This window comes from Colletotrichum jinshuiense, chromosome 9 (genome assembly GCF_051148585.1).
Source record: "Colletotrichum jinshuiense chromosome 9, complete sequence".
Lineage (NCBI taxonomy): Eukaryota > Fungi > Ascomycota > Sordariomycetes > Glomerellales > Glomerellaceae > Colletotrichum > Colletotrichum jinshuiense.
In genome coordinates, this window is record NC_139316.1 from 1,239,022 (window position 1) to 1,251,765 (window position 12,744).

Below are 12,744 nucleotides of genomic sequence, written 5' to 3' on the forward strand. Positions count from 1 at the left end.
ATGATTGTTTTAGGAAGTGGGAGCAGAAAACGCCCACGCCCTGGACTCCGGGGGAATGTCATTGCGTGACACGCAGCTTACCCAATTCGGGATGCCCGTTGAAAAGCTTCCCCTTGGAAACAGCGGGGCTTGTGCCTGGTTCCTGGTGCGACTTTGGCCCTGGAAGTTCGGGGAAAGGGCCACATGGCGCGCCATCGGTAGCTGCAGCCGTCGCGGAGTTTCGGGTTCGTATCCGATGGGGCTGTTAGAGCATCGTCTACGTATCAATACGTCATGCTCTTCTAGCGGTCTATGTTTACGCGTATCAACAAATGGCACGTGTAGGACTGTGTGACATCCCGCTGACACCGCTCTGGGCCGAACGCGAACAACCGAATAATTGATGGCTAACATCTTGCTCTCGGGTTAGCCATACACATACACAGCAACCTCTGCTACAACGTTACTGGGACTACAGATACTGAGTACCTAGTCACTTATTCCCCGGATATTATTCGGTTCATTTCGTGCGGATATGCACCTGGAACATGGCGAGTAGGAGACAACACCTGATAGAACTGATCAGGCTCGGCTGGAAAAACAAAATTCAACCATATGAGCAAATTTCAGGGACAATTTTTTCTAATCACTGTTGGAACGTCAGCCAGTTCCTTTTTGCAGCGTTTGAATGAGATTAGGATCCAATGGCAGCTCAATGCACATCTCAGTGACTCACACACTCCACCGCTGCCCCATTTCGTGAGAAATCAACGTAGCGGACTTCAACAAATACCAATTGGTCGGTTAGCTCAGTTGGTCAGAGCGTGGTACTAATATATCACACGATATGTTGAGTAATGCCAAGGCCGTGAGTTCAAGCCTCACACTGATCATTTATCTTTTGCTCTTGTGGAAAGTCGTGAATTTCTGATCCCGTTCGCATCAAAGATTTCTTCTTGTAGTTACTATAAATTCATAAATAAGTACATACATACACATAGTGACATCTCAGACCTTCCTCAGTGGATGCCCCAAATTCTGCAGCCAGGCCTCATTTTCGTTTAAGCAAGAAATCAAGAAATCGTTAGAGTTACTGCAAAAAAGCTCTTCCGTTTATTCCATTATACTATACTGCAATCGTTGTTGCGGTATAACCACCATTATGCTGTCCTTGTTTCTTCCCCTCTACGAATCGCTAAATGACCCCGCGAGTTTGGACTGGTCTGTGATCTTACAAATGTACATCGACCACAATTTTTTAAGAATTCACTGCAGATGTATGTGGTCGGTGTGGCTGTCTATCTTGGGATGTTCCATGCGAGATTCGTTGTCCATCGTCCGATTCACAACCTTTTTTAAACCTACTCTTTTCACTTTGCCAATGAATTAAAAGCCGTTACATTGCCCCAGCAACGCAAAATATCGTATACACGGACTGAGGATCTGTGCAGCGCGATAGTGATAACCTTCTTAGCTCTGATTACACCGAACACCTGGTTGTGTCAGTGACGCACTTTGTGTGCCTTTCCGTATTAGACCTTGGGCTTCCCACATGTGACATTCCCTCGGAGCTTTTCTCTTGGATATTTCAGTCCAAGTCAGTGTCAAAGTAAATAAAAGCAGTGCCAGAGAAATTGGACGAACTGACAATGAGCGGTTCATCGACGAAGAGGTGACTTCTTTTGAGGCCATCAAACGTCAAAACTGAAAAATAATTATCAAGGCTGGTAGGGGTCATGGCTAAACGGTTGGGAATCCCGAGCGCAGTCTATACGGTTTACTGCACTGATTGACAGATGACGGGGAGACCGAGCCTCAGGATCACCTGGTTTCAATGCAGCTCTTACATGTGCTATCGCGCTCGACCACTGCCAAGACAAGAATGTGTTTCCCAGGGTGGTCGATGTAGGGAAGAGGTCGGCAGGATGCCGCTCAATTATTAGGTCGGGGACGCAGGCTGCGCAATGTTGTTTCATCAAAGGGAGGATTGACCATATTAATGACGGGAGCCTGTTCTCCACGGGTGGTATAAGCCGAGCACTGTCCAAGCGTTTGCTCTCCTTGAGAAGCCACTAGCTGGATTAAGACTTTGTTATTTTAGGAAACAGGGGCCAGAAAGGCAGTCCAATCATCTCATTAATTGCGGCCTGGATTTGGACTACTGAATCATGCCAGAGGGTTTCGTAAGTAGTGAATGACCTCCAGATCTTAGCCCTTCGCTTTGCAATGACCACTACTGGGCCCTGGTTAGAATTGTAACATGCACAATGCGGTTTGCACAGGTAATAAATAAGAAATTTTGGTTAAAAGAGAAATACTTTCGCAAGTCGTCAAAGTCTAGGATCGTCCGACCTCTCGGTGACCGAAGAGCCAACTTCCCGTATTGATGATCACTCCAGAGCGTTTTGCGTAGACTATTCTGTCTATGGGGCCGTTAATATATGATACGATAAATATGGTTTGAAACCAATTTTCTACTGGGCGCAGATCTCCCAAAGTTTCGTTCTTTAGTTGGTATCCTCCCTCCACTGCCACCTCACCTAACAATCCTGCCACAAGAAAGTAACCACGCCCCCCTCATTAAACATGCAACCAAGACAGCTTCAAGAAAATCCTTGGTCTGCTCAGCGTTTCTAGAACAAAAAAAGGGAGCGAATATTTATCCAGGTGTAGTTAGGTCACAAGTTCATAGCTCTAGTCGAAGTTCCGTGAAAACATCCGCAAGGCCAATATGGTAAGCTCGATATCCTTAATATCGTAACTGCTGAATTCGTACTGATTCGCAGTAAATGGCAGGTGGATAGCTCCCAATACAGTCATCTTGTACCAGCGAAGTGTATGATTGAAAAAGTGTATGATCATACTTTCACCTTTTGATGTTAACGGGGATCGCAGGGTAGTTATGTAGGACATCTAACTCGCACTGGCCGCTAAAAGTATCTCATGTTGTAATTGCTTTGAAGCTTCTTATTATCCATTATATCAACTCGCTTGCGACGCCGCCGGTCTTTGCGAGATCCTCCCTGATATACTTGGTCATACCCTCATCAACTGATACAATTCTCTGGGGATAAATCGGCCCATGAATGAGTTATATCCACGTAATTCAATTATTTACTTACAAGACTGTTTTTGAGATCGATAACTGGTCTATGGATAGAATAATGAAATCGCTTAACTTCGAGGGCGTGTTGAAATACTTTGTCTGCACAACAACATCGTCGTGAACGAGACCGCTGACAAATTGGCAGTAATGGTTTCACTCTTGTCATAACCATGAGTAACTTTCTTATCAACAAAGTCGATACCTGAGTCGTAGGCGTCTGCCAGGCCCTCAGAACCATGTAAAGTTCTTTGTCATGCTAATGCCATGGCTTCTTGTCGCCCCAGGGCTGGTTGTAGATGTAGATGTGAGAACTCGTGGCATAGGTCTTAGCTGCCGCTACTGATACGCAGCTTTTGCGCTTAGAAAGAGCTTCGGGGGAGGCTGTTACCACCAGTTAGCTGAGATCCGATACATTTGGGTCTCTTAGAGTAGAAGCCGAAATCTGCTGAAAGTGTACCGGATGATGATGATTGTAAAAACTTATCCGTGATTGTTATTCTGTTAAATATGTATAAAGTAGTTAGTGTTCAAGAGAGTTTGAGAAAACGAAGGCTTTTTGACTGCTTAATGATTTTATTTTTATGATGCAAGCTACATACGATACTACACTCACACCAAGAAAAGAGGACATGTGTTGGTAAGTACGAAGACCGATACCTAATAAGCCATTAGTGATTGTGTCCCTGATACTTTCCTCTCACTCTTGAACAAGAGCTTCATGGAAGTTAAGCTATCCGCTCCAAGGTGTTCATTCCGTACGATGCATCTTCAGTCGAACGATCAGTAGGGCCAACATGCCTGTTTTAGATAATTACCGGGCATATCCGACGATACCAAGCGTAGAGGGGTTAATCGAAGTGAACCATTGTCACATGCAGAAGTGAAACAGGATGATCAAGTTGCAAGTTAGCCTAACCGCCGGATGGAGGTTGTGATAAGACTCAGTGACGTCACGATGAACCGTTCATATTCCCCAGCATATTAGTACGTAATTTGATTTATCCCACCGCATACCAATTTTTTTCTAATCTGAAGGTTCTCAGTGGTTCACACTTCTACCCACCAATCCAGATTAAATTGTAAAAATGACTACACTCAATGAGCACAATAATACGAAGTCGCGGAAGCCAGCTGATATTCTGGGAGAGCCTGTCGTGTTCTCGATCCCCGAGGTTCCAGTCACGGTCCAGCGCAAGCCCTTCCTTCAGCCAGAGGAAGACCAGAAGCTTGCTCATACTGGTAAATTCCTTGATAACCCATAACACACTTACATAAAGCTGACTGACATTTTCAGGCACCCCCCGAGCCAACATTGCCGCAACCTACGAACGTCCCAATGGTACTACGGAACATGACTGGGCGAAGAGACACCGTCACCAAACCGTAAGTATTTTGATGAATCATTTATTGCTCTAGGAATCCAGAAGCTCACTGGTAAAACTGCCCCTTAGGTTCTCCAACAACATTGTGACTTTTTTGACACTGTAAGTCTGTTGTTTTTCTCTTACTTTGTCAAAAGCTGGCTGACATATGCCAAGGACAAAGATGGGGTGATCTATCCCACCGACACATTCTGGGGCTTTCATAAGCTCGGGTTTGGAATTTTCCTTTCTCTCATATCCGTATTCATCATCCATGGCAACTTCTCTTATCCGACCTTGCACGGCTACCTTCCAGACCCTCTCTTCCGCATTTATGTTCAAAACATCCATAAGGATAAGCATGGCAGTGACACCAACACGTACGATACAGAGGGTCGTTTCAATCCGCAAAAGTTCGAAGACATGTTCGCCAAGTACGCTGGTGGTAGAGACTATATGACTATATGGGACGTGCTAGCGATGCTCAAAGGCCAGAGACTTGTTGCCGACCCAATTGGCTGGGGTGGTGCTTTCTTTGAGTGTGAGTAGCATAATAGAGTGAATTCAGTGTTCGTAAGACTAATACGAGTACAGGGCTGGCAACGTATCTAATGCTATGGCCTGCCGATGGCCGCATGGTAAAGGAAGATATTCGTGGCATATACGATGGCAGCATTTTCTACACCATTGCTGCTCGTAGGTCGAACAAATGAGCACCTTAATGGTTGTTACACTATTTGTTCAACTGGCTGCTTGGAAGTCACAAAGGATTTTGAAGTCGATTTCATTTGATACCTACATTAGGCATCTAGGATTAGGCTGGGCTTAGGAGGAATGCTCATAAGGGAAGTATAGAATCACGCAGAATAGCCATAGGCTCGATACAATGTTAGGTTCCTAATAATCCCATATTTCGCGCAGAAATTAACGTATATTGAACGCAGAGATGTCAATGCGTTAACTCAACCCTCACATGTCTGAAAACCTGCGCCCCGATTCTTAGCCACCTCCCTGCCTATCGACAGACGTAATTGGCGGTTGAGTGACTTCCACTGATGCGCCATAAACATTTCATAGTATAAAAATTCATACCAATTCAGGCATGGGCTGCGTTTTTTTTTACTGTACTGTTGCGGGAAAATGTGGGTGGCAATGAGGCTTATGTGCCTGCCTGACGACCGGAAACCATGAGGTCATGCGGCTTTCATAAAAAGTAAATGGTGGTGGGTGTCCTCAAATGTCAGTGTGGTTACAAATGTAAACGAAATGTTTTAAGGTCGTTAAATCGTAAATTATAATGAGTCGGCATCTAAAATCTGTATCTTTCCTGGTATAGGCTAAAATCCGTAATCCCAATCCCAATCGTAAAAGGTCGTTAATAAATAGACTGTGAAGCGAGTTCAGCTGCCTTGATGGGGTCCTCCACATAAGGATCAACTGGATAAAACTCCATAATGATGTACCACTGGATCAAGCTGGCCATCAAAAATCCAAGCCCGCTTGTCAAGAACAGCGCCGCAATTGCCACTGTTGCGGTCTTTGCGACAAGTGTCAAAACGCCGATGGCCAAAAATCCACCCGCACCAACCATGTTCCAGAGTCCGTTTTGCCAACTGGCGTCAAGAAGCTTCGGGATGTACCACTTGTCCTGAGATAGATAGATGATGAGGAGACCAGCAATGACAAAGAGACCACCACCGATCAGTTGAGGAGAAGTGACAAAGATGATCGAAGCATTGGGGTGTGTCAGATCGAAGACACCGGGAATGTTTGCGACTGCTGAGATGGTGAAGAACGAGCTGGCGAAGAACTGAAGGACGCCGGCGCGGAACGCCGTGCTAGGCCAGAAGATATTCCGGGACTCGTACCAATTCGGCCACCAAACCCATTCTTCGCTGCCAAGAAGAGCCGGCTTGTACGCGTCTGGAGCGTCTCGCTTGGGATCTATCGTGCCACGATCGACGTTGAAGGCGGCCAACAGTCCCATAAGACTGCTCAGGGCCAGGAGCGCACTGCCCAGGGTAAGGGTCACCAATGTGCCCGTTTCGCGTCCGGGAAAGTCCAACCGCGGGTCAAGCAGCTGAATGAGGGTAAATATGCCATTCAGACAGAGGCAAATGGCGGCCATGATGAAGACCATAGTAACCAGCCATCCCATATCGCGGTAGGGGTAAATTGTGAGCATCGCGCCGATTCGTGAGAAAATGTTCCGGCCCCCGTTGGAGGAAACTGAAAATACATCGGGATTGTGCTCAGGCTTGGCTTCCCTCTCGGCATCGCATGCTGCCTTGTACGCGGCGTAGTCGACGTGGTTGAAGGTACGGTGCCAGATAACGGACGCGAGCCGCTCGTCGGCCGATCTTGTCGATGGGGGATATCCGATGGAGCTGAGTGAGGGGTATGGCGAAGCCCAGGACTCCCGCACCTGCCCACTCATAGTGGGAGGCCTCAGGTAGGACACCCGACGGGGGTTGAAGGTATTCATCTTGGCCGAACTGTGTGGATATGATAATCGTATTCGAGGTCCCTATCCCATGTTTGCTTGGCACGCTCATGGGTAAGAGATTTACCATCGGGATGAACAGCTGTGTAGAAGGGGGAAGCAAGGTCCTTATTTACATATCGCCATGATTTGGTTGAACGTCATGAATCCTCACCATGCTTCTAGCTTCGACCGTGCCAACAAGCCCAACACCCCTGGCGGCCTGAGCATGAATGTTAGCGCACGTCGTTTCAGTGCGTGCGTATTGGGGGGAAGAGACGACATACGCAGCACGGGGAGACACCCAGATCTTCTTCTGCCCTCCCAATATTTGGATGCAGGGGAGTGCCGAGTTCAGTCACTGCTAGGCTCTAGCGATGCCGACCTACGGACATGGTCTCTGTGTCGGTATCGTTATGCACGGGCGGAACTTTTCAGACGACGTACGTCCCCGCGCCGGTCGGCAACGGGCTGTACTTATCACCAAATTCACAACGAGCTTCTGAGACGCGCACTGCCTTGAGTCCGGTTGATAAGCTGTCGTCCAGAAGTTTGGAGCAGGATGAGGGGGGAGGGTTGTTTGCGGGGATTGGCCGCGAGCGGCGAACTCTGTCCGGGTGTGAAACAAACCTTGGACCTTCTCGCCCACCTGGGCTCTCCCAACTGCATGGCTCCTGTGCATTGGTCCGTGATGTCACACCAACTTGATTGCTTTAGGACCCAAACGACTCTGCCATACCGTCCCCGACATATGCGACCGCCCTGCTCGGTTTACTTTTCTAGCTTAGCGCTTGAACGGGTAAACCAAACCTAACCATGGCTGGTTAAGGGCTAGGTCATTAGTCGATCGACGGGCTCCCGCGCGATAGCGGCACCACGCCGTTGCACCTTTCGGCCGCCGACGGATTCCCGCGGGCCCTGGCGTGTATTACGAGCAAGAAATGCGCACATTGTTAATTCAAATCACCGAATCGACCAGGCATGTAATAACCAACTTGCTGATGTGTGATCTATATCCTTCTCGACAGTTGGACACCGACTACCGAGACAACCAATACCTGAGACCTGAGTTTAAGGTGGCCCTGAAGCGGCGCACCATCCTAAGATTTCGCCCTCCTTATACGAACCTTTAGCTTTCGCTGTTGGATCTCTGTATTCTTGGGAGGAGGGCTCCCTCCTACCGTAACTTGGCTACTGCCCGCCAAGATTTCCACCTGAGGAAAACGTAGCCGCCCTAACTAAGGGCAACCTAGTTTGTTTCTAGTTGCTGAAGTCACTTCACACCAAATACAAGCTCCAGAGGTACGAATGGATTTTTGGTTTGGGTTCGGACACTTACGCAACCTTCATCCGTGTGCTTGATGCGCTCAGTCCACTCGGCCGCCCCAACCGGCGCGTAACAGGGCGCACGGCACAAACTCGGGTTTGTGCTTTGAACAATACTTTTTCTCCCCGAATCATGTGCAGGGCGGGCGTTGTGCAACTTGCGAGCCCTGATGCCTGATGTTTTCTTCCCAACTTTGTACTTGCATTCGGTTGCATCCGCGATGTGGAACACCTCTCAGGGAAAGACTACTAGCCGACGCCGAGAGCGAGCAGACTAAACATCAGGGGCAACTCTGTCACCTCGGCTGCAGTCGATTGTTGAACGTTAATTTTTGCGAAAGATGGTTTGCCTACAGGTTGTTGCATTGTGATTTTGATCCCAGACCAGTCATCAGAATTCATTTGCTGCTGCGAAAGCCGGGGGCTGTGTGACCAACAGCTTGATATCGAGGTATCAGAGTTGCGCTTGGAGCATTATTTATGGACAGCCAAGCGCCAAGCACTGCCAAGCACTGACAAGCCTTCATTCCCAATGTTTGACGAAGAGACCCTGGAGGTGTGTTCGTGGACATGCAGCTCATAACACACGCCAAGAGCACAGCCAGGGCCAGACAGGTAGACACTCATTGGCACCGGCGAAAAAGAAAGGCTGCCGTGGAGGTGCATAGGACGAAAGGAATACAAGGCTTTGGTGAGACCAAAGGCACCTCAAAATGGGCCTAGCAGCCCGGCTCCGGTTCCCTTTCTAAAGTTTTACTGGGATTGTTTAAGACCTGATTTTATTGCTACAAGGGTTGTCGTGGACGTTTTAAAAGGCGCATACGATTGCACTGTCAATGATTATGTGATCACTGCCATGACCGGCAGATAGAATGGGCAGGCGCTGTTGGACGTGGCACTCTGATGCCGAATGAGCAATTACCCCTCAGGAGAAGCATTGAAATATTCGACTGAGGAATTAGATTTTGGATCTCTCAAGATGTCAAGTCAACTCATCAGGATTAAGGTTTTCGGCTTTGGTCTCCCGAAAAACAAGCCGATAGGGCGGCATGTAAGTTTCCCAATCAACTAATGAGACGAGCTTCCTCAAAATTCAAGCTTTTGAAGAAGGAAGGTGGATTATCCCAACCTCACCGAGCATATACTGGGTGAATAAGCCTTTATGTGAAAGTCAAGTTTTCCTGTGCATAGAAAACCGTTCCAATCCCAGACGGCGACTTGACAAGTGCATGGAACTTCCCGTAGCTGGGCTTCACTGAAGGATGCCTCAATCGCTTGCCTTTATGACGAAGTGAGTCTGGCGAAGAGAGATATTTCTAGATATGAGTTTGGTGTTTATATACGAATTACGCGTATGATATATAAGAACATGATTATTGGTAGTAAAAGTTAGGCTCGTAGGCACATCATATCTCGACAAAGTTGTTGCAGCCATTTCTACTCGATAGAAATGCGACCAAAATCTCACGATGGTTTAGCAGACCGTTCGATCAATCGAAGGCACGGTTCAAAACTTGGTAGGAGAGCCAATGACTCGGGAATCCTTGGGTTAGCTCGGCTGTTGCCGTTGCAGTGCATGTGAGACAACTTTAAACGAAAACTACACGGTTAAGCCAGGAAAGCCGACCTTCTCCGTGGTATGGCTACCGCTTTCGATAGGAAACCCGCAGCTTGTCATCTGAAGTAGATTATTCATGTTTAGAATGCAAACAGTGACACAATAAGTGGTACTACTTCAAATTGTTCCTAGTAATCACTCACTGGACAAAGATAACTCCTTTTTACAATGGAGATAGGAACATAATCAGCTCCATAGGCTAGGCAGCCACCAAGGCCTGAGCAAGTTCATCATTAGATTCGCGATGAAATATCATGATGGCCCAGGAGCGATTTGATGTGAAGTGAAGTGAGGTTAGGCAGCCAAGACAGCTATCACCTGTCTCCGCCCAGGACGACGCCTCCATCTTCCAATCTTGCTTCTTTTTTGTTTTTGACTAAACTTGACAATCGCCTTCAAAATAAGTGCGCAGAACTGCAGTTTTCCGATCCCTTTTCTATTTTTCAATGAATCTCTTGCTTCTAAACTATTAGGCTACACTAATTTTGTACACCGAAGCAATCAAGCTGTGCGTACCTTCATTTGACAAGACCAACAGCACGACGGAGCAAGCTGTGAGCCATGGATCGCCAAATTCCCAATGAAAAGCGCGCGAGGGAAATTCCAGCGATGGATTGGTGCAAGGTTACAGGCCAGTTCCCCAAGGTCCGTTTCTGCTTCCACAGATCAACGAGCCGCAATACTTGGATGAGCAGTGCGCTGGCAAATGCTCGTCTCAGTCACAGGCAAGTCAGAGCCAGTGGCCGGAGACGGGACAACTCGATAACAAAAAGGTACAGCCTTCGTCATATAACGATCCGAAAACCGAGAAGCTTCTCCAACGGCGGGCTCATGTCGACTAGAATCTATTAGACATACACCAAAAGCTCAACCTTCTCCTAAGCGAAACAAAGGCCTTCCGAAAGATGGAAACGGAATACCGGGAGCTGCAGAAGAAAGAGACCAGCATGGGCACCAATCTAGCCAACTCATGCCATCGTCTGGACATCCATCAACAAAACATCGTGGACACCGTGCAAAAACTGGATTCTACGATGAGGCAGGTGCGGTACCTGACAAGCGAGATCAACCAGATGAAGAACGGCAGTGAACTTACGGTTTCGATTAAATCCGGGCATTCGAGTAAGAAATGAAGCTATTGTGAAGAGCCGATGGGGTAAATGGGTTTGACACCCAGCATGGGCAACGAATATTTGGTGTTAAGGGCTTTGATACTGCAAAGGAAAGATTCCGCATATGCATCATATGGAGCGCTGCTGATGTTATGACTCCTGAACACAATGGTTTAGGTCAAATATTGCTTCTACAAATACATCGCATGGCTCTTGATTGGCATATGAGAGAGCACTTATGGGAAGCTAAGCTTACAAGGCTCATGGTATCGGCATGTTGTTCGGGCTGTTGAATCCTTTATAAGTAGCCGTGCATACTGGCTTCCTTTGGGAGGGAGAATGGTAAACGCCCCCCCCCGCCTAGAAGGTAACTTTTTATTTGAGGCTGTATGCAAAAGGAATTCAAATGATGAAAGTTGGTTCCTTTATTCAGGGGTTATTGGCAAAGCAATCGCAATGAAACTATTGTTTGAGCCCACGGTGCTCTTGCTTTCATTTCAGGAGCCAGTAAAATGCCCCAAAAAGAGGAACTAGAACGCTGACAACCTTCGTGGCACTCTTTTTCCATGATGCAATCATATCTCTCATGACCATAACCTGGAACTCCGTTGCTTCATTGACTCTCGGGTATGGGACGTCCGGGACATCGTGTCCAAGGAAGGAACAAAATTTCTCCCAGGAGAGTCCGTCTTCAAGCTTCACGACAAGGAGGTTATCCGCTGGCACTAGCTTCTTGACCTCCTTATTACTATGTACTCCGTCAGTCTTTAGGGTTTTCCAGTATGCACATCCTCGTATCTAGCTGACTTCATCTGGAGCAGAGACATGGGGTTCATGATGGCTTACTGGTTCTCATAGACTTTCACTGCCTCGGCTTGAGCCTTCTCCTTGTCAGGCCCCAAATAACCTCCATACAGTACATAGCAGAAGCTGTCACTCAATCGACTCAAGTAATAGGTGTACGAGTCCACCAGCCCCACCAGGCGAATAATCGGAGAGCGGAGAAAGTCGCCCAGCGGTTGGAAAGTCTTCACGATGGAATCTCTCCACGCTTCGGAGTCCCTTTCAGTGAGTATGAACCTCGCATCCGGGTACGTCGAGACAATGTCTTTGAGAAGCCAGCTCGGAATGTCGGTGATGGCATCGTAATCGCCAAGCCATTTGTCAAAGTCCTGTTTGTTGAAAGGTGCGCCCTGGTCTTGATTACTCGCCCGGACGGCTTCTTCCATCATACGAATATGCGGCACACCGTTCTTGAAGACCTCCATCTGGTGATAGGGTTTGTATCCCAGAGTCTTCAGAGCGTAGTAGAACCCCAAAGTCCCATTCCTGCGGGAAGAAGTGAGTTATCTGCCATGTAGTGAGGACCTATACATGCTCGGCAAGATAAAAATTCCCTTTTGCTTACCGTCCAAAGCTTAGTAAAATTACCCTCATCTGTCGAGGGTTTGGATTAATGGGTTGGCAGTCGACGTATCGCGACATGCTTGCGGAGCGCTGTACAGAGTGCAACACGGTTGACTTGCGAGACGGGGTCTATATGGTGGAGGAACTTGGATGGCCAAGAATAATCGTGAAAATGAGAAAGTGATTAAAACAATCGATATGAATTGTTTGCGTCGCTGTCTTTAAACCCCGCCTAGCCGTCGATCACAGATGGTGTGTCGTTCACTAGCCTGCCTGTCAGCAGATCCCGTGTTCTGTGTCAGCACTAAATATGCAGATCAATCCTTAGCGACGTCAAAACTTGCATTATTAAC

General features: G+C 47.6%; 3 protein-coding genes across 3 annotated transcripts; 1 reads left to right on the top strand and 2 right to left on the bottom strand.

Annotated features, from left to right (window-relative positions):
* Positions 1-4,170: 4,170 nt before the first annotated feature.
* EsH8_IX_000347 (Caleosin related protein-domain-containing protein) lies at positions 4,171-5,159 on the top strand (the record flags this gene model as incomplete). The annotated part of the gene is made up of 4 exons (XM_083266683.1): positions 4,171-4,324; positions 4,380-4,468; positions 4,624-4,987; positions 5,041-5,159. The coding sequence occupies 4 exons, from the start codon at positions 4,171-4,173 to the stop codon at positions 5,157-5,159; spliced, it is 726 nt and encodes a 241-aa protein (XP_083130248.1).
* Positions 5,160-5,821: 662 nt separating this feature from the next.
* On the bottom strand, positions 5,822-6,931 carry EsH8_IX_000348 (uncharacterized protein; the record flags this gene model as incomplete). The annotated part of the gene is made up of 1 exon (XM_083266684.1): positions 5,822-6,931. The coding sequence occupies one exon, from the start codon at positions 6,929-6,931 to the stop codon at positions 5,822-5,824; it is 1,110 nt and encodes a 369-aa protein (XP_083130249.1).
* A 4,545-nt stretch (positions 6,932-11,476) lies between these two features.
* On the bottom strand, positions 11,477-12,421 carry EsH8_IX_000349 (sulfotransferase family protein; the record flags this gene model as incomplete). The annotated part of the gene is made up of 3 exons (XM_083266685.1): positions 11,477-11,732; positions 11,831-12,313; positions 12,393-12,421. 3 exons carry the CDS (start codon positions 12,419-12,421, stop codon positions 11,477-11,479), a joined length of 768 nt encoding a protein of 255 aa, XP_083130250.1.
* Positions 12,422-12,744: the final 323 nt, after the last annotated feature.